The following is a 21,562-nucleotide window of genomic DNA, read 5'->3' on the forward strand; positions in this document are numbered from 1 at the left end:
AGGATACAAATGAGCTTCATGTCCTTCAAAGGCAAGAAGAACAGCTGACAAACAACAGATTTGTGAATGTCAGCAAATGTTACAAGACAGGTTTCAGGCATTCCCTTTAGAGAAATAACATCAAGAATGACATCAAAGATAAATGTACATTGTCTTCATAGAAAGAACATCCTTTCAAACATTGTCTTCAAGAGAAACAGAAACATCAGTTGGGTAGCAAGTTTGTTAAGAATTACTTTTAAAATTGAGCTGTTACTTCAAACCACTTGTTTTGCTCCTCCCCCCTTTTTTTCTTGAATATTTTTTATAGCACACAATTAAGGCTCATCAGATGTGGCATTTTTTTCTTACCAAAAGAATTTTTAAGCAGAAATCAAGGCTAAAGAACACCAGTCTCTGAAGGAATTGTAGAGGAATGAAACAAAACTTTTCAAGAGCCATCCAGACACTGTGCCTTATTAATACAAACAATCACTTTCAGCTTCATGCAGCATAGTCAAATTTTCTTTAATGACAAAGCTTTTATCACTACAGGTCTTTATAATTCACACAGAATTCCATAATCCCAGATTTGTCAGATTGGAAGGGACCTCTGGAGATCATCTAGTCCAGCCAAGGCAGGGTGACCGACAGCAAATGACACAGGAGTGTGTCCAGGAATGTCTCCAGAGAGGGAGACTCCACAACCTCCCTGCCCACCCTGTTCCAGGGCTCTGCCACCCTCAATGTAAAGAAATTCTTCCTCATGTTTAGGTGAAACTTCTTGAAACTTTTATTTAATGGCAAATGCTCCTTGCCCTCTTGCTGGGCACCACCAGAACGAGTCTGGCATCATCCATGACTATGTCTTTTAAACCTTAATATTTGACCATCATACTTGGTGAGAGTGGGAAAAACATTCTGAATGGCAATTCTCTTACTTTAGTGTCCCTTTAAACTCCAGGATTTCCAGGGGAAGGAGGTGGAGGGATATGTTTCACCCACATTAAATATAAATGCTTAAAGGCCATAATTTCTCAACCCTTGACAACTTTCTCCATAGCAAACCAAGCATAGCAAGACTACCAGCCTGTGCCTATTAACACCATGCAGGAATTACATGTTTCACAGGAAAATCATGTCACTTTCAAACAAGGTGCAGTTTTTTGGCAAAACCGTAGCCTATAAAAGGGGGCAAAAGGCTTGAGCTGGGATATGTAGTTTAGGTGTATATGGAAGTGCCCATGTACTGTACCTGCCCTTTCCAGCTGCCCAACAACCCAGCACAGCGGTGTTCACAGAGCAGGAATGATCTTTCCTCTCCAATCCAGACACGTCAAACCATCTTTAAAATTGACGCTTCTTCTACTGCCCTCTGGCCCACGTTCCCAAGCCATGGTAGCAATCAGCACCCTCAGGACATATCCCCAGGTTAACCTGCATCTGTGTTCTGGCTCCAGAATGCCACAGGCCAGATGCAGCTGGAAACCCAACAGGTCAGCTGCACCTGCCTGGGAGGACAAGGCAGACCACAAAGCTGAGGAGCAACAGAACAAGGGGAAGTGGCTTCAAATTGAATGATAGTAGGTTTAGGTATTAGGAAAAATTTCTTTACTGCGAGGGTGGTGAGGCACTGAAACAGGCTGCTCAGAGAAGCTGTGGATGCCTCATCCCTGGGAAGTGGTCAAGGCCAGGGCTCTGAGCCACCAAGGCGCCCTTGCCCACAGCAGGCAGGTTGGAACTGGACGATCCTTAACGTACTTTCCGACCCAAGCCGGTCTATGGCCCTGTGACCCTGCCCGAGCCCGCCCCATCGCCCGCCCCCGGAGCCAGCGACCGCTCGGGCCCGAGGAGCCGCGGGCCGAGCGGGGCCGTCCCAGGGCCGCCCAGGGGCCAGCGCCGCGCGCTCGCCGCGGCCCGACCGGCAGCCGGCTGCGCCAATCAGGCGAGGGGCGGCCCCGCCGCCGACCAATGGCGAAGCGCCGTGCCGGGAGGGGCGGGGCGCGGGCCGGCATGTGGCGGGCGCTGGCGGGAGCGCGGCGGTTCCTGCGGCCGCTCGGGGCCGCGGCCAGGGGCGCCCCGCGGGCGGAGCCGCCACCCCGGGCCACGCCGGGTCGGGGCTGCGCGGCGGCAGCGGGAGGCGGAGCCGGGCCCGGGGCGCTGGGGGCAGCGGAGCAGCGCCAGCCGCCAGGTAGGGCCCAGCTCGGGGCCGCGCTGCGAAAGTGCCCAGCGGGACCTTGAGCGGAGTGTGCCGCCTCTTGAGGAAGGGGCACGCGTGGAATCGCGGCTGCCGCTGCGGGGGATCCTCACCGTGCCCGGTGCCGTGGGACCGGCCGGGACCGCGGGCCTCGGAGTCACGGCACCGCCACCGGGCCGGCACGGCCTCCGCAGCGCTGCTGGGAAGCGAGGAGCCGGCCGTGTGCAGGGATCCCGGGTGTCGGTCCGGGTTGCGTGAGGGATCCCTGCCGGCCGCACGCCTTGCGGTGCCCTGCTGTGCCGTGCCGTGGCCTGCCGTGCCCTTCGGTAACAGCCTCGGCACAGGGACAGGCCTGCTGGGCGCAGGGCTGGGCTGCGGCTGTTCCGCAAAGCTCCTCTGGCCTGCATCTGAGCGAGACGGGCAGTGCCTGGTGATGTTCACCCATCCGTTCTCCACGCAGGCTCTGGAGGCTTCTCAGGTGGCTGCCAGGCAAATATTTGACTTCTGTAACCGCTGTGTCTGGAGGATCTGTGGCCACTGCTGATTTTCAAGATGTGACCGCAGCAAAAAGTTGAAAGAGTGCCCTGAACTGAAAGCCTTATATTTACAGAGTTCTGATTCAATTTCTTATCCCCATTCATGCATATAATTGTAGCTATTGTTCCTTTGTTTGGCTTTTTCTTTATATTGGGAAATATAAAGCTTGGCTTTGTGCTGGTGCTCAGTCTGCACTAATATTCATTTTATAGTGGCAGACTAGCATTGCTGACAGATTCAAATTATGCCTAAAGTGTGCATACAAGTTTCATCTACCTAATTAGGACAAATTAGAAGTAAACCTTTTTCATGGTGTGAACAGAACATAGTTTCACTGATTTACTGTTCTGTAAGCTGGCTTCCTTGAACTGTTGAAGGACTGAAGCTTCCTCTACAATAATCATAATGCTCTGCACCAGATCAGGCTAGGGAAAAAGAAAAAAAGTGGCCTTACTCTGTGTGCAGATAAAAACATGTCTTCACTCTGCATCATGTCAGCTCCATTTTTAAAATATTGGTTTCTTCTACTTAAGATTCTAGAACAGTTTAATCACAATGTATTATCACAGATTGTTGAAAAGCCTCGTTCTGAAATATTTTCAATTTTGTCTGTTGTTTTAATAATGTCTCTTGGAGTCCTTAGGCTTAATTCATCTGCATTGACAAGTGAATGATATTATTGGCTTTTAAATAGCAACAAGAAGAAATAAGTAAGTTAGCAAAAACCAAAATTTTGTTTGGGTAACTGTTACATCTAGTGATAGTGTTGTGTACTGGAAGAGTGTTTCCTTCTCCGCTTTGGTGGCTGTAAAAGTGATTTTAAAAAATCTGCAGTTCACGTTGCATTGTCACTATCAAACCAAACTCAGTGAGTGACTAGCTTAGGCTGTAATTCAGTTATTGTTATTTTATGGCTCTAAGTGGTTTATTTTTGCAATTAAAAAGAATATTTGCCACTGTACTATTTTTCTATGTGCTCCAGATACTGTTCTTCCAAAGTTCAACATTGACTTGGCTGTAGCACTGCTGAGGCAGGAAAATGCTAAGGACATCTGTGTCATCCAGCTATCTCCAGAACTAAAATACTGTGATTATTTTATAATTGTGAGTGGATTTTCGACACGGCATCTTCATGCAATGGCAAATTACATGCTGAAAATGGTAAGACCATAGTTCTTGCTGCTCTCTCTGAGTCTTGGGAATGGGTTTAAGTGTTATGAAGGGAATTTGCCCAGGATTGTATGTGTAGGGGTGTACCAGGTAAGATAAAACTGATGGCATTATGTAATTTAGTCCTGAATACATCTAGGAAGTAGCTGGGTTTTTTCCTTTAGCAGTACTACACAAAATATGGATATTGTGTTTTAGAAACAGACCTCTCTGTATGTGGAACCCTGAGGACATCACAGCTGGGTGACTAGAACATGAATGGTGTAAGATGGTGATGATCACCTGTGTCTGCCTTTATTTTTGTCCAGCAAGCACCATTCCTATTCCCAGTCATTCAAAATAGCTGTTCTCAAACCTCAATCCTTAAAAGTTCCACTTTCTCAGATATACTGTAAGGCTGTAAAAAAATTTGGCCTCTTAAGAGGCACAGGATCTGCTCATGAGCTTTAAGCAAACTGGTAGTTAATGGTCCCCCTGCTGTGCATGTGCTGCAGGAGAGGAGAGGCAACAGCAGCCATCCTTGCTCAGCAATCCTCTGCTGTTTGCCTTTGGAAGAAAGAGAACTTTTCAGTACAAGAATGGAGGTCAGAATAAAATTACCAGTCGAGCTTAGAGATGAGGGTGAAACTCAGGAGGGAGAAACTTTCTTGCCTGAGAAGAGCCATGCAGCTGTTAGAAAGCACAGCATGAGGAATATGACCAGCCCCATCAGTCAGCTGTCTGTACTCAGCCTGGAGTTTGCCTTCTCACCACCCACTTTATTTCCCTTCCTGACCCCGTTTTCTTCCTTTCACTCTTGGTTTTGCTCTCCTCCTTCCAATCCCATTGGTTCCAGCTGTGAGACTCATGGGGGAAAGGAGAGTGGGAGAGATGGTTTAGCTTTTCAGGGCCTTTCTGAGCAGATATGGGGAGTTTCTTGTGTTCTCTCCAGGAACTGACACATCTTTGCAAACCAAACTTTTGCCTTAAGCTGGAAGTTGCGTCAATGTGATTTGAGTATGCGAAATCAGAGTGCTTAGTATGTACTCTATTGCTTGTATCACTTGCTAGTCTTAACAGTTTTTCATTTTCCCCAGACCAGGAGAGATCAGTGAGTACCACTTGCCCTGCAAAAACTTGGCTGGGCTTCGTGGCTGCACCCTCTGGTGGCTGTAAAAGCAGCAATTTTGCAAGGGCAGAGCTTCTTGGGAGGCATGGTGTCCTCCTGGGCATCCTGAGAAACTGGGAAGCCTGGTCAGGTACTTGGGGGTGGCTGAGTTCATCTCACATTGGAAATTTGCTAGGTAAAAAGTAGCTGAAGCTTAAGATGTAAAGCAGAGCAAGTGCTCCAGAGTGCTGCCAAGCAGTCGGCAAGCTTTACTACCATTCCTAAACCCTTATGATTTACTCACAGTAAAACAAAAAGGTGCTCAGGTGTAGCATGAGATCTTCCTGTTCTGCTTCCAGGAGCTTGTGAATGGCAAACGCCCACATCCCCGTCTGGTTTCATGTCAGAGGAAGAAGCTAACACTTGGCTGTATTGTAACTGTTCACCTTACACAGCTCTAAACACCAGGCTTGCAAACTTGTAGCAGGGAACCTGATGATAGCTGATGGCAGTTCACACTGGGCTTTTTAGCATTTTGAGCAGACTCTTGGAGTCTTTTGAAGATCCCTCACAAGCTGTCTTAAAGAAAGGAAGGTAGAACTGGTTCTGAGTTAACATTTTGAGAGTTTTCCATGCTGGTTTGCAAACTAGCATCATTACCCAGCAGCTAACATTGTGTGGAACAGCAATGAACAGCTGCATTTTGTGATAATTGCATCCCCAGTGTAGTAAGACTCATTTGCCAGCCAGCCATGCTGGTACAGTTGGTTTATGTTCTGTCTTCCATGGCAGAATGTACTTCTGGAGCCATTTCTATCAATATCCCTTGCAGAGGAACAAGTAGGTTATGGCCAGTTCTGGAAGTGACCATACTTCAGCCTTCAGCTGTGAAATTTCTCCAGCTCTGGTGGGTGTTTGGGTTCTTCATGTGCTGGCTGGGGAGAGATGAGCCTCTCAGGCTGGCACCTACAAAAGGCACCACGTGCTGCACAGAGAGCTGCCCACTTTCCCTGACTGACCTTGTGCAGCCCTACTTTGAGCTGCCCCCTCCCCTGACCCAGTAATGGAAAGACTACTGTAAGCAGTTGTATTTAGAATTTGTCTTGATAAAAGATAGCTACAAAATTATTGGACAACAGTATGGGAATCCAAAGCATTAGGATTTCAGATTTGAGAAATCTGTACAAATCTGCCAGTACTGCAAGTGTATATTAGCCTTTTTCTTTTGTGTAGACCCCAGGACCAGCATGAAGCAATCTAACCCATTTAAGCTTTAAAACAACTCAGCAAAGTCAACTTCTCTGTTAAGTTTGAGTGGTTTTTAAATAAATATAAAAGACTTAGTTTCTACCATTCATTTTTTTTTCTCAGTACAAGCATCTCAAAGAAGAAGGTGGTCCTCATATTCAGATTGAAGGAAAAGAGACAGATGACTGGCTGTGCATTGATTTTGGTAAATATTTGTGAATCTGAGAAAAACAAAGTTCTGCATGAGCTCTTTGTTGATAGAAGCATCTCACCATGAACCCTGGTTGCTGTGGAAAGTTCACAGTTCTCTTCTGTTTGGGAATTCCAATTGTTGCTTGAACTCACTGAGATAATAAATGATTTTCCATTAAATATCTTTGGCACTGAGAAAAAAACAGTAACTACTCTTCAGTGACTAAAACAGGTCCTAATAAATTGAAGGTAACAATAGTGGGGGGAAAAAAAAGCTACTTCTGTCAGTTTCATGAGGTTTCTGTAATCCATGTTTGGGTAAATGGGAGCTCATTGTACACTGCCTTACTAGTGAACTACTGAACAGACCTTTTCAGTGTCCAGATCATACCATCACATAGGGTAAAACCTCAGTCCTAAGAAATTGAGTTTAATTCTTTGTTCTACAAGTGTGAAACTCTACACAAATACAAAAGACTGCATTCAAAAAGCAGTTCTCCTTCACTGCTACTTTTAGAATCTCACCCCCCTGGTTTGGTGTTTTACCTAAAAGATGAAAACTTCACTTATGGATGAGTGAAGAGCACTGCAGCCACTGATGTTAAGCCTTGGCTACTTAATGATAATAATTATTGATGGTAATAACTGAAAATCAGTTGGAATTTAAGGGAATAACTACAGAAAAGTGCATTAGACAAACACTGGAATTAACATTCTCTGCTGGTTGCACAGAATTAATGAAATCGGAAAAACTTAGTACATCAAAGTCTGAACCTATTTCATTGTAAAAACCACCTGAGAAGTATGAGCAACACACCTAGGAAAAATTACTTGTCTTTAGCAGAATGCTGACAATACAAGAAAGCTGGAAATCTATCTGTCACCTTGGGGGACTCAATGAAATTTCTTTTGCATTTCTTCTGTCCCATAGAAGTCATAATTTCTTTGGTTTGGAGTCTTGTGATAGTGTCCTATTTTAAAGTATTGTGTCTTATGTCTTGTTATTGTAGTCTTGGAGTTTTTTGAAAGACTGACAGATTTCTAACACTGCTTGAGAACTGGAAGCAGCAGCTTAGGAAGGGACCTTTATCAGCTGACATGCTGTATGTAGCCAGAAAGGGGGTGGAGGGCTTGAACTCTTTGCTCAGCTGAAGGTGTAGTAGTGCTTTACTGTTCTCTTCAATTCATTGTGAATTTCTGTTCTGTGCAGGTAACATAGTGGTTCATTTCATGCTGCCAGAGACACGAGAAGTTTATGAACTGGAGAAGCTGTGGACTCTTGGTCCCTACGATGACCAGTTAGCACAGATGACCCCACAGTCCCTGCCAAAGGACTTTATCTTTGGACTGACTCCTAACAGCAGTGATCATCTTGAGACAAGAACTTAAAGCAGCTACTGCATGGAAAGAGGATGAGTGTGCCTGAGTCATACAGTCTTGAGAGCTGAGTAGTCAGTACAGTTGATCAGTACAAAACAGTGGTTTTATTGGATGTGCCCAGGTAGAGTTCTGAGCAAGCTAAAGTGAGCAGAATCACAGAATCATTAAGATTGCAAAAAACCCTTAAGAGTCCAGCCATGAAATGTCAAAGAAGGAATCCTATCAGAGCTTCCCAGGGGAGCCATTGGCTTGGTGGAGTTTGCAGTGAGAGGAGCAGGGCAAAGACAGCTGCTCAAGCTGGAACTCTTGCTCAGCCTCTAGAGTAATTGTTTTTCTAATATCTTTGAAAGACACCCTGTAGTGGCAGTGCAAAACAGACTGGAGTGCTGCAAGGAAAAACTGAAATAGTACAGTTGAGATGACACTTCTTGTGTTGAGCCATTTGTTTCTGGTCACAATAAAGCAAGTCATGGTCTGAAGGGGGGACTGAAAACAGACTGGTGTTACTGAGAACATAAAAGCCAACAGCAACAGTGACAAATAAATGTGCTTTGAGTTATCAGAACAGTAAATCAGTTTTCCAGCCAAGGCAAACCTGGTTTTAATAATAATAAAAAAGCCCCAAACTGAAGTGCTTCAATTACTTGTTTTCATGCAAGAGGATTCAGCTCATCCTGCATGTGCAGTTGACTCTTCTCCTAGCTTTCCTCACGTGCTTTCTGAAAAGGGACACTGAGACAATACACTATGGCAGTAAGAAACTTCAGCTCTTTGAAGTGGGAAAAAAGTTCTGTAGGATGCCCTTGGTCTCTGAGCATTACTTGCTGCTAATGGACTGTTCAGCACTTTCAGAAGTCACTGTTCAGTGTTCTTAGCATGACTGATGCATGGTCTGATAACCAGTTAAAGAAGTTAAAGGTGGTGTCCGACTTGTCTGTGTAAGACAAGATGATTTTCTGTACTACAGGACAGGGGTTTCATCACTGGATTAGGATCTCTTCCTCCTGGAGAAGTTTGCTCTGCCATGTGTCAGAAAGCAGAAACCGGAGATCTTGAGGGTAATCACCTTTTTCTCCCCATAGCCCACAAATTACTGCAAGCCCTGTCTGCATCTCTGCCCTGCACAGCAGCTTCTGTTTGTAGTGCTCAAAGTGAGCCTGGTCTTTGTGCCTGTAGCTGTGTTGTTCAGGAGGAAGTGTACTTGTTTAAAAGAATCCAAACAAACCAAAACCCACTTCTCCCTCTACTTCAGGTCATGTTTTCTTGCTGTGTCTAACTTCTGGTTTTTAATGAATGATTAAGTTCACCTGCTCTTTGATACAAGGCAGCAGATAATTTTGCAATGAAGAGTATTTGTTAAGTGTAGTTCAGCCACGCAGATAAAACATCTTTGCCCACAAAACAAATATGTTGTTGGGAAATATAACTGCAGAGAAAGGTTTTCAAAATGCTTCATGACACTTTTTGAAAGTAATCACATGGGAGAAAGATAACCTTGGCTGTCTTACAGCCTGATGGGTTCTAAATCAGGCATTTCCTCCTAGGAGGGAGGAGGAGTAGGAGTAACTTCAACTCATTCCCTGAAACATTTCCCTTTTACTCCTGCTGTGGATAAGTTATATGTGCTGAATAGAGGTAGGTCCAGCAAACATTACACCATCATATGAACCCACATTTAGTAACCAGAACCACATACAGTATCCTGTCTGAAAGAGCAGTAACAAAATGAGTACCCAGAAAAGAACAGCTGTGTGAACAGGCTAGGACTCTTAGAGATGAAAAGGGTTACAAGTCTCTAAGACCAAAAAAAAAAAAAAAAACCAAACAGGAGAAAAAAAAACCAGTAAAATAAACAGATATAGCTGACTTAACTGGCAAAGCATAATGTGAAAAGGACTTCTGGGACCATCCACTGGTTGCTGTTAATCAGAACTGCCAGCCCAGGAAAGAACTTTGTCCTCATCCATTTAAAAAGAAGCATTTCTAATCTCTGGTGAGCTGCTGCAGTGCTCCAACCACGTTACCTGCTATCCTTGGTGAGACTGTGGCCTGATAGTCCTAGAAGCTAGAATTAACCCAGTCTGGTGGATGATCAGTGCTGTGCAACACTAAAGCCCTTTTGGAAACAAAACATTTGGGAATGATTTCATTTGGACAAATCGGGTGATTTCTGGGTATAATAAAAATACCAAACAGTTTGTGCATTGAGTCTGTAGATTCAGCATTCAGTCCTTTTGGATGGGTACATGTAGGTTTGGCTCTGTGAAGGATCTTTGATGAGATGAACAGGAGAAACCATTAAGTGAAACTTTTGTCATCATTTCTCTAATTTCTTGCACTGCATCTGAGTAACTTCATTTTCAAGCAGTGTTTGTGTTCGTCACTTGAGCTAACATCTGTGTTAGCACTCAAGCTGGACTCTTTCTCAAAAGTTTTTCACGTTTGTCTAAGAATCCTCCACCTCACCCATATCAAGCCCAAACTGTCTTGCACAGCACACATGCTCCGTTGAATGGAAAAGAGCGCATGCCTTGGAAATTGCAGCTTAAGAATAAAAGCTCTGGAAGGTTAGAAGCAAATAAGAATGTTATGATAAAGCAAATGCTTAAAACAGTCAGGGGTTGAGCTGTCACAAATGCACCAGCAGTACAAAGCAAGGCTTGACCTTTTATGCTGCTCAAGTGACAGGGTGCTGTTTCTGAGAAGAAAGCTTGATATTGACATGGAGAAATGAGCTTAGGGTGCCCTGTGAAATGCAATACTCTATGCAGTGCCTTCTACATAATTTCTTCAATTCCCTCTTTCTGCTGGTTGGTCCCAGGAAATGAGCTGTGAAGTAGGAAGGTGAATGAGTTTGGAAAACAAGTTGGGATTCCCAGTTCTCATTGAAAAGATACAGAACTGTGTAATTCATGATGCTCTTTTCATTCCCCAACACATCCCTCTCACATGTAAGCATTCAGTTAAACATCTGGTCTCATTTTACTCCAAATAATGTTAACAAGGATGTAAATGGAGAGGTGATACCACCGTACTGGTAAGTGGTGTGTTTGGGTGGTCATGGTAGGGGTGAGAGGTTACCAGCACATTTGTTTGCCTGTGTGACTGGTTCTGCCTGTCCAAGCTTCTAGGGCCACATTGATGACAAAGCTTCATCATTCCAAGACTACCACAGTAAAGCCTGGGTAAAAAAAAAACTGCCTCCCCTCTCCCCCACGCCCCCGCCCCAAAAAAAATTACTGCATTTCTAATCTCCTCATGTTTGTCCTGACAGTCAGTACTGACAAGTCCACATTCTTTCCACAGCAAATGAACCCAAGTGAATGGTGCAAGGCAAACCATGAAGCATGGGCTGTCCTACAGACTATAAGGCATTGTTAGATGGGAGGGAGATTAATTACGAGCCACAGAAGTCACAGCTTGTTTTGGGAAGTGCAAACATTGTAACCTGGCTGTCCTAGCAGCTGTGGAATGAATACCTGTAGGTTACTGCTCATCCTTATCCAGTTATTATGGACAGAAAAGCAACTTGATCAAAGCACTGCAAGTACTTGGGACTGTCTGTCCCTATGCCTCAATAATTTAAAAAAACACCACACAACTTTATCTGATGATAGGAGTTAAACTCTTTATTCCATTCAGAGGCATCTGGCAAGTAGAGCTGCATTGGGGGGCACATTACAGATGAAAAATGATCCATACTTTCTGGATATTGAAATCATTTACAGTATTTACTTTCTAGCTATTCCCAAATACTCCAAATTACCAAGTCTCAATTGAAAAGAAAAACATGAGATACCATATTAAGTCTAGAAATTTAAGAGAGATGACAGTATTTAAATCAGCAGATGTAAATGCAGCGCCTATCTGTAAAGTAATTTTTAATGGAAAATAATGAAGTCAAATCCTTCTCAAATGTTAAGAAAGGAACGTCCGACTGACTTAAGCCTCAACAAAAATTAAAATGCTATGTACTTTCCATACTTCAGTAATTTAAAATTCATTGTAAGAAAAAAAAATTATCCTAAAGGCTAGATGAAGGTCACTGTCAAAAAAGGAAAAGAAACTCATTTTTCTTTGCTAAAACTACAACATAAGTTTGTGGTTTTTAAACCAATTAGTAAAGAAGAGATGCAGGAAAAACACTTCAGACCATTTTCAAAATTATCTAATCTGTACAACAATGATCTTTGGGAAAATTATCTAGTCTATGTAGTAATGCCTCTATTTCAACATGAACCTAAGAGGTAGATAACAAAATGATGAAACAAATGTTTTTGCTCGCTGTGCCCCTCAAATCAGTGCAGCATGGTGATTCTGATCATCTCATGCACAAAAAACATCACAAAAAAAGGTTCAGAGGTAATAGCATGGCTCTGTCGACCACACACACACAGGCGCGCACGCGCACACACACACACAGCAGTCTTTATGCACCATGTGTTGCCACATTTTTTTTTTCTTAAACTGAGGTAGACTGAAGTTTATTGTAGAAACTTGAATGTGTCACTATTACCACAATCATCATTCAAATTACATTTGGAAATTTAAAAATTTGGTAACTTTCCTGTTATCCCTGCCTTTTGACATTTTTTTTTGTTCTCCTCTAATGGTTGGTTGCAGAATGTGCATAAATCCTGCTGCATCTATTATAAGCCAGGCTAGAGAGGTTGTTGTTTTGTTTGTTTTTTTTCTTGTAATCATTTTCAAAACCTTCAAAGTGGCTTAGTGTGGCCCATAACAGCGGCTGGATATGTAAACTTAGCCTTTCATTATCTTTCAATGTGATCAAACACTGTTTGACCTTCCCCCATCGTGGTAACTGAAAGCAGTATGATGTGATCTGCAGACAGCAGAGACCCTCCTGGCCTCAAAAAAATGCTCCAGCAGATCAAGTGTTCTATCAAACTGAAGATGAAGCTTGCTCTTTGAACAAAATGGCAAAGTCCAAATGGGCTGCAAATGGTTAAATGTAGCATTATTAGGTAGTGATGGTCAAAGGCACAAAGGGTTCATGCATTCAATCAAGTAGCACAAAAAAAAAATTCAGCCTCTTGCAGCCTTCTAAATTTTTCCCCCAACCCCAGCCTCTTGCCATCACTTCCTTGTCCTGTTCCCAAAAAAGTACCGTCACAAACTTTTTCATCCCATCTTAAAAGAAAACTAAACGGCATTGCTGCTATCAGAATGTTGGCATCATTCACTATCTTTTGAACATTCATTGAAATTTTTTTTAAACAAATGATGGTGTTGAAGCCCTCAGGAAATCTGAGGCTGTGTTTTTTTTACCCACCTTACTCCCATCAGCCAGCAGCTAGAAGTGCTCTACTATATTTTTCCCCGATAAGTCTGTAGTACTCCTGGCTGGTGGCTGATCAAATTTTAATTTTTTTTAAAAAAATAAAATGCTCAAGAACTATTAGCTTTATAAAGTATACAAAATACCAAAAAAAAAGCAAAAAAGGAACAATTTCTCATTGAGGTACTAAATGCCTGAGGTAGTTTAGTAAAATGCATATTTATCTTTTTATGCCCTGGCCAACACCATTCAACACTTCCCTTAGGTTATTCATGGCAGTGTTATGTAAAAATGCAACCAAATTCTTTTTAAAAAATGCCACTTGTTTCAACATTGGGACTAACACTTAAACTCTTGTCAATACCCTTGCTCTAACCCTAGCCCACCCACAATCCCACCCTCCAAATGTGTTTATTCTTTTACAACTGGACCTATAAGAGCAATGCCTTTTCTTTTTTTTTTTGTTGGTTTTTTCTTTTCTTTTTTTTTAACCAGTGAACTCAGAAGAGAAAGCTTCATTAAACCAAGTTCTAAAGTTGTTGGGGAATAATAAGAACAATAAAAAAGACTAACGAGTTTATGTTAAATTGTGAGAATAGAACAAAAGGGAAGTGAAGGGGTCCTTATTTTAAAGCTGGGTTTCAAAAGTTTGAGAGAGCCTAAAGAATACATTCTCAGAGACAGCGTTCAACGGTTGCCTGGTCCTCGAACAGGTGATTGGCTTGGTGGATCTTCTGCATAAAACTTCAACAGGTGCTCACCACCTGTCTCTCTGTCACACAGTCTGTCTTTGGTCTGGCATCTGTCTCTGATGGGCCATTTCCTAAACCTTTATTTCCGTCTTGGCTGAGGCTGTCCGCTTTGCAATGTTTTTTGCTGTTGCTGCTGCCTTCTTACCTGAGCCAGTATTTCCTGAATTTTTCTCTGAGCAAGCTGAAGGACACAAAGAAGAAGAAACAACCCATCATGATGCTATGCTGCAGTGACAGCTGTTTACAACCAACAAGAGACGCTACTGGGATTAGGAAAATCTGGAATGACTAAATTTCTAGTACTGACTAGATTACTTGTTAATTAAAATACACTTGAGGTTAATCATGATGTACAGCCTAAATTTTAATTTTTCTTCTCTTTTCAACCTACCACAACTACTTGCATGGTCAGTTTTCTCATCTGTAGTATATAAACCATGAGAATAGGTAGATGACTACCAATGTTGACATTATTGAAGGTACAGCCTTAATTTTACTCCTCTGGAAATACAAATGTTTTATAAGAACCACTGTTGTAATGAAGAGGGTACAATTTTTTAATACACTAGGGTAACCAGGTCAGACTTACAGGACTTCCCAGCCCCCCCATCTCCTTTCTGAACTACAAGTCACCTGCAGCAAAGTATCAAAAGGAATGAGTCTGCATTAAGTGAAGGAAGGAATCTTGTGATCCTTTTCTTTATGATATTATATCAACAGAGTGGGCAATGTGGATGAATTACATATCTGGGTGTATTCTTTCCAGATACTATGGTATGGCTTGTGTCTCTGTTCCTTCTGAATTTCAGCCCAATCACAACTTGGGTTTTCTTTTGGTTTTGGCAAAGTTTTAGCAGTGCCAGAGCCCGCATAAATTGACAGAAGAATTTAAGGAGACTGTTTTGCATATGTGAATGTGCAGTATTGTTATAAATCTCTCTCACAGGCATGAGGAAAGTTTATTGCAGCAAGACAACCAGAGGAGCCTGGCAAGCACTGCTTGCTGTATCCTGAGCAAAGGTCTTCCATCCCTTGGCTCCTGCACATGGCTATAAAAGAAAGACCATGGAAATATCAAGGCAAATACAGAAAATCATTGCAGTCCTCCTACCTGGCATGCATAGAAGTGACCAGTTATTTTCACAACCACCTGATCATTTTCATCAGGTGTCTGGTCACGAGGGACTACAACTTCTGCACTTGTCAAGTTTTGAAGCTCATTTACCTATAAACAAATAGTAGAAGTCAGAAAACTTTAAACTAACAAATGTTATACAACCAGCAAGCCTCAAAGACACCGACCATTGAAACATCATCCTCTAAGCTGCACTTTTTTAAACCACTCACTAACAGAAAGCATCTTTATGCAGCAGTGTGCACTCTGCAAGCTGAGCCTCTTGTGTCTCTTAACATAAATTAGCACCAGTCCTCTGGGTTTGAAGAAGTGTTTTAAAGACTAAATACAACACACAGAAGGTGTTAAATACATGACTTTAAAAAAGCAAATAGATGCCACAGTATTTACAGTTGAGTTTAAAAGTGTAAGGTCAGAAAAATCATACAATATAGGGAAGAAAAATGCCAGAGTATTTATATGTTTTTCCTTCAAAAGCCTAAACAATATAGAGAACTTCAGACTGAGCAAGTGAGAAATTCTGGGAAAATTTGTTCAAATTATTTTCAGCAGCTTATTAGCCTTCCATCATGTTAAGTAGAGGTGAGGTTAGAGTCTTTGTCTCATTAAAACTATTTTATTTTAGAAATGCTTATCACTGTGTAATTAAAGTTGTAGATGAGCAACTTCTCAGACATGTTTGTCCTTAAGCCTCTTGCCACTGCAAGTAAGGGAAGAGGCCACACTGCCTCCTGACACTTGACCTAAAGACCCTGTTGCACTCAGGATGGACCCCCAAGACTGAACCAAGTCTTTGCAAATATCATCTAGCTCCTGACTTAACACCATATGAAAATACCTGAGCACCAGCAGAGCACCAGCACCTTTTTAGGATTGAAAAATCTCAGTGATGTTATTTTATACAACAAACTGAGCTTAAGAAATGCCATCAATTTAATTGAAACAAAGATAGGTATGCTTTTTTTGGTAATATTGAGGTCTGAACATGTCTTAAATTCCTACCACTTATTTAGAAATGAAATAAATCATTCTAAGATTGGCTTCAACTCCACAGCAGAAGAAAGGAAAATGTAACAAGTACAGCTAAGAAAACAGCTCCTGCTTTAATGTAACATCAAAGAATTAGTTTAGCTAAAGTTTAAGCTTTATGTGTATATACACACTGAATATGAAACATAACTGAGCAACACTGAGGATTTTATTTCAGCTACTTACTGTTTTGCCTCCTTTACCAATAACTCTACCAGCAGCATAGGATGGCACTTTTATATGAGCTTCAAGTTTCACTTCTTCTTTAGGTCCAAAGAAATTTTCTTCTTTAAGTTTTCCATAGATTCTCCCTTGAGCCTGCAAAATTGCTTTCAGTTAGAGAATGTTCTTCTTGGAATCTAGTTAACATCAAGAAATTCCACAGAAAGGTGAATTCTTAGTACATAATCCTGATAAAGTGTTTTCCCTAATAAATACACTACTTTTCTAAAAGAAGTCTTTGTACCAAGCTAGGAAGTACCAGTGTTCAATTTCTAAGATTGCTTGACAAACCAGGGAACCACACAGCAATTTAACAGAGATCATTATTATTATTATGCTTTTCAGTAGAAATACTGCTTTTAAAAGAAACTACCACATTTCTGTAGAGGTAAAGAGTAGTGGAGAGAAGAACTGTCAGGCAGAACAACAATCCCAAATTTTTTATTACACCCAGAAGCACAAAATGCAACTAATTGATTCAGGAACCCATTCTTTTAAGATGCTAAACTAAAAAAGCCACAACACCCCCAACAAGTCATGGTCTAAAGACTCTAATTGAAGCAAAGAGCTTGCTTTTACAATCCATTACAGCATATTGTTTAAAAATAAATAAATTTTGCACTTGCTCAAATTTCCAAAGTAAAGAAACAAACTGCCCAGATCTAAATAGTTCCATGGGAACAGTATTATTTCAACCAACACACAGTTCCTTTTTCTGGGAAGCACATAAGTGCCAGATAGCAAGAAGAATGCCCACTGAGAGTAAGGTTGTAGATTTGCTGATTTTTAAACACATTTATTTCCTTATTCACAGCCATATTCAGTGAATTTGTGAGAAGTGGTAACCAAATCTTCTACTCTTTGGCTCCTAGATGCTTCAAATGAACATACATTACTGGTGAATTATAAAGAAAGATGGGATGTGGACTTCTTTATAAAAAAGATAGTACATGCTCTTCCAACATCTCCAATCTCTCAGTTCTTGAAAAGGTCTTTAGGAAAGGAAACAACCTAACTGGGCTGCAAGCCCCTGCACAGTAAAATGATGTCTGAAATATCTTGTCTACCCTAGATTCCCCTTCACTTTCATAGATCCCAGATCCAAGGCAGCACAGCCATGCATGGACAGTGGTGTCACAGGGATGCCAGAGCTCTAGGGAGCACTGCAGCAGAGGCTCTGAACAGTGCCATGCTCCTTCCCATTGCCTTGCTAACAACTGGCCCTGCACACTGCAACATCCCCAGGCTGCAGCAGCACAGGAGGAAAAGGCTGTAGCCACTGCAGCTACTGGGGACAGGAATCACAGAGAGCAGAGCACGATGGAGCAAGGAAAGGATGCCAAAGTCACGGGCTCTGGGATAACACTGCCTCTCCCAGAGCTCATTACCCATCTGAGCAGCAGCTATTCCCTCTCCAGACTGTTGAGCATCAGTTTACATTCTTGGTGCCCCAACAACCACTGTCCCAGGAGGGGAGACCCTTCTTAATCAGAGCACTAATGAAGTGTGGACCTGGCCCTAAGGCCAGCTTCAGGTTAATGGTGGTGATCAAAGGAAGGACTGAGCTCTGCCTCTGCCCATCCCAGTCAAGAGGGCATTGCTCAAAGAGAAGCTAAAAGGTCTGGAGCTGAATAAAGCCCCGAGGGATAATCCCTTTCCTTCATAAGACCAGCATAGCCCAGGAGCATTGACTGTGCTACTATGCTGATGCATCTTTGCAAGCAGAGCTCAAGTGTAAAGTATGACTGATTGATGTGGTGTTAAACTACATATGAGGTGCAGAAAAGGGACACTTTCCTCCTTGCAGGAGTCAGGTTGGAGAGAAGAGCTTCCAGAAGAGCCCTGTGAGACTCCCAGTTTATCTTGGGGAGGAAACCAGAGGACAAGCCTTTGCCTACATGAAAAGTCAGGATAAAGGATGCCCAAATTTCCTTTGGCATGCTACTCCTTGAGGGTAAGTCCACTGATATCGGGTCAGTATCTGACCTTTTGCTGACCCCAGACCATAAGAGTACATGTGGCCAAGCCCACAAGCACACAGAAAATATCAAGGACACAGAGCTTCCTAGTCATGCTTTGCCTTCAATAGTGTCTCAAGTGCATATGGTAATTGAGCAACAATCCCAAATGCATCTAAGTTTGTAATTACCACTGCAAAATACCTGCCCTGATAATTTTGCAAAAATCCTAAAGGCATTAATGAAACTGATATCCCTGAAGTTTGTGCACCTCCTCCTTGCAAGATGCCCTGAAGTAAAAATACAAAGTCAAAAATGTGAACAGGCAAGAAAACTAAGCCAGGATACAAACTCTCAAGTGACTTTCTACATGCTCCAGGCCACATCTGTGATGATGCCAGGCTGCTGCACTGAGCTGCCTGCATCACTCCTAGCACAGTCAACTCCTTTGGGGTAACTAGATTTATCCCTTGACATTTAAGGCAGAAGGCCACTCTGGAACTTAATTTGAACACAGATGGGATAATCAGGTTGAGTATCTCCTTATAGTTGCAGTGGAAATACAATTAGAAATCTTACATTTATCTGTAGAGCTACCCAAAACGCATTTTCCATTTGGCACAAAACAGCAACCTGGGAAGACTCAATTTCATCTTGTCAGCTTTGTTATTTCAATTAAGCACACAAAACTGTTGCACATACCAAGACAGATTAAAAGACTCAACTCAAAGGTGCTTGTAGATAGAAGAGACATTTAGGAATGTAATATGGCCATATTTTTATGCTAGATCTGATTTTACTTACATGAAACACACATGAGATTTCTGGTCACCAGAATGTGGCCTCTAATAGTACTGTATCACTCATATTCTTATGAGACCTTCCAGCAGAAGGAAAGCAAAACTCAAGTATTTACTAAAATTCTGAATAAAGTGCGCTGGGAACCAAGAGTTTAGTTTTTCAATATTGTCCCTTAGGATCCAAAGGCCACTACATACTGACAAGTTTTTCTATGTTGTACCTTGAACTGAGCTTCTGGAGGTCCAGTGATGATAACCATTCTCAGCTTAGCATCTGGTCCTTCAGCAGGGGCAATCTGAAATGGATAAACATAGCTATTGGTAGCTGTCTTTTGAAGGAATAGTTTAAAGCCACCTCCTCCCCATTTCAGTCTCACATTCTGTTCAGGAGTGAAAAATTATTCGTTACAGCAGCAGCATCACACTTCAGTCATGACGGGTTTGTTCTCTTTAAAGTGCATTAATTAGCTGTAATGAAATATGGAGAAACTGGCTAAACCACCATGAGCAAATTTACTTTTGAAAATTAAAGACACAGCTACTCATCTACACATGGCAGAATCCCACACGGCGGTTTCATGTGGCTGTGAGTGGTGTAAGACATGTAGCCTTCAAAAAGACAAATCTGGTTAATAAACTGAGATTCTCATCCCTACCCACTAGCTTGAATAGTCTTTCTAACAAGTTTTGCTCATTAGCAAAAGCTCTCATCCATTCCCCTGAGAACAGAAGATCACTTTACTGTTGTAACTAATCAGATCCAAAACATTCCTCTATACTGGACAATGTGTGACCCAAATAAAAATTAAGCTCCACCAGAGCTGAGACAGAGATGCCTGTAGGGTCTTTAGCAGTTCATGTCACCACAACAGTAAGATTTCTGTGGGTGTTTTTCCCAGACTCCAGTGGCATTGAATAATTCAAGCTAGCCTCTGACATTCCGAATGAATCTTTTGTTTATCACAACTGACATTTGCATTGTTGCATCTAGTATTACATAGCTGCTGTTGAATGAGCAATATATTAAACACTACAGAATTTCATCTCAGCTGTTGGCATAGGGATGTTATTCATATTTAACAGCTGTAGTTTATTTCAGACAAATTACCAGTCACCAGGCATAATTTTCACTGAAGAATTTTGCTAAGGAAAGTTTATAACATTATTCATATTGTACCCTAAGATGGAGAAGGCATTACATACTAGTTATCTGGTTTGCATATCTATTTTTCATTATTTATGAATTCCAATTGGATAGATCTAAAAATACACATTAATTTTACAGCAGTACATTTATATGACATGACGTTGTAAGAACAAGCACAGACTAAATCCATTCATTCTTTGGAAAAAGTATTTTAGAGGGGCAAAATTCCAGGGCACATTTAGAGGCAGCTGACTGAACAGAACTCAGCCTGACAATTGTCATTTGTGTAAACTGGACAGGTTTGTCTCTCAGTCACCTCTAGTTTTCTTAACAAACACCAGCACCTTCATTAAAATTTTAGGAAAAATATTTTCCATCAAGCCTTCATTACATCCGATATGTGTCTAAATGTTCTGGGACATATCTTGCTTTGATTTTATCCTCGCATATTCTATTCTCAAAAGCTGGAGTAAAACATGGCTGAGGGCTGCAAAATAAACATATACCAACTAACATTTCAATGTCTGAAGGAGTAACCTAAGAGAATTCTAAGAGAATTCTAATTCTCTAACACCTAAGAAAAGGTGTTAATTTTGTCTGTCTGCCCTTGGAAAAAGTAGTTATATGCATACAAATAGTATACAAGTGGTGAATTTAACTTCTGAGATTAAATAACTTTTCATTCCTAACCAGAAAACAATCTTTTATATGCCAAGCCACAAACTGACAACTTTATACACCCAAACCAAGCTTTCATCAGGAAGGACTGCTCTGCAAGAAATTTTTAACCAAGGAGCAATTTTTAACCACCTCAGCAGCACAGGGTGGGCAAAAGACAGCTCAAATCTCTGGCTGGCTCTTTTGCTGAATACTTGAGTCTGGAGCCTACACTGAGCCTGCATTTCCAAGCAGCACTGGGACACAACCTGAGCTCAGCAAGTGCCATGTTCACCTCTGAGGTGAGAGGCTGGACGCTGCAGCCTCATACAGAACCCCAGTGCATCTGCAGTTTAGTCTTGCATCGTGGGTTATGAGTTTCACCAGATCTACAAAGCTCAGCATGAGCACAGAGGAGATGCAAGAGGATGTAAAAGGCTTTCAGCTGTAGCAAGCTACAGCACAACTCAAAACAAGCATTATGCACAGACTTACTTCCTCCACAAAGTATGGTTACTGCAGTTTGGCAAGTAGGAAGTTAGGCAGCACTTCCTCCAACTCTTACACAGATTCCTTGATTCACAATTTATCATTTTGTTCCAAAGTTATGACAGAGGGCAAGTAGAAGTGGTCCCATTTCAACATGAGGGAAGTTTAGAAGTTTTGAATAATTTACCAGTTGCCATATTTAATACTTCCACACAGAAGCAAGCCTGATGCTCCACATTGTTCTGCCAGATTACAGGTTAAGTTGCTTTATTTTAATAAATACG

At 41.9% G+C, this 21,562-nt stretch overlaps 2 protein-coding genes across 2 annotated transcripts in view; one reads left to right on the plus strand and one right to left on the minus strand.

Moving 5' to 3' along the window:
- The first annotated feature begins 1,990 nt into the window (after window positions 1-1,990).
- MALSU1 (mitochondrial assembly of ribosomal large subunit 1) lies at window positions 1,991-8,421 on the plus strand. Its single transcript, XM_030969016.1, has 4 exons — window positions 1,991-2,170; window positions 3,696-3,874; window positions 6,342-6,423; window positions 7,621-8,421. Exons 1-4 carry the CDS (start codon window positions 1,993-1,995, stop codon window positions 7,797-7,799), a joined length of 618 nt encoding a protein of 205 aa, XP_030824876.1. The 5' UTR covers window positions 1,991-1,992; the 3' UTR covers window positions 7,800-8,421.
- Window positions 8,422-11,392: 2,971 nt separating this feature from the next.
- Window positions 11,393-21,562, minus strand: part of IGF2BP3 (insulin like growth factor 2 mRNA binding protein 3) — a 112,969-nt gene continuing 102,799 nt past the window's right edge. The window contains exons 13-16 of the mRNA XM_030969005.1: window positions 19,207-19,281; window positions 16,192-16,323; window positions 14,953-15,066; window positions 11,393-14,022 (exon numbers count right to left, since the gene is read on the minus strand). Of these exons, the coding sequence (XP_030824865.1) occupies window positions 13,921-14,022; window positions 14,953-15,066; window positions 16,192-16,323; window positions 19,207-19,281 (423 nt within the window). The 3' untranslated portion in view covers window positions 11,393-13,920. The remainder of the gene's footprint in view (window positions 14,023-14,952; window positions 15,067-16,191; window positions 16,324-19,206; window positions 19,282-21,562) is intronic.

This window comes from Camarhynchus parvulus, chromosome 2, assembly GCF_901933205.1.
Source record: "Camarhynchus parvulus chromosome 2, STF_HiC, whole genome shotgun sequence".
Taxonomy (NCBI): domain Eukaryota; kingdom Metazoa; phylum Chordata; class Aves; order Passeriformes; family Thraupidae; genus Camarhynchus; species Camarhynchus parvulus.

Coding starts and splice junctions, on each gene's coding strand:
- MALSU1 (XM_030969016.1), top strand. CDS start 1,993: ATGTGGCGGGCGCTGGCGGGAGCGCGGCGGTTCCTGCGGCCGCTCGGG. Junction 2,171..3,695: donor GGAGCAGCGCCAGCCGCCAG/GTAGGGCCCAGC, acceptor TATGTGCTCCAG/ATACTGTTCTTCCAAAGTTC. Junction 6,424..7,620: donor CTGGCTGTGCATTGATTTTG/GTAAATATTTGT, acceptor TGTTCTGTGCAG/GTAACATAGTGGTTCATTTC.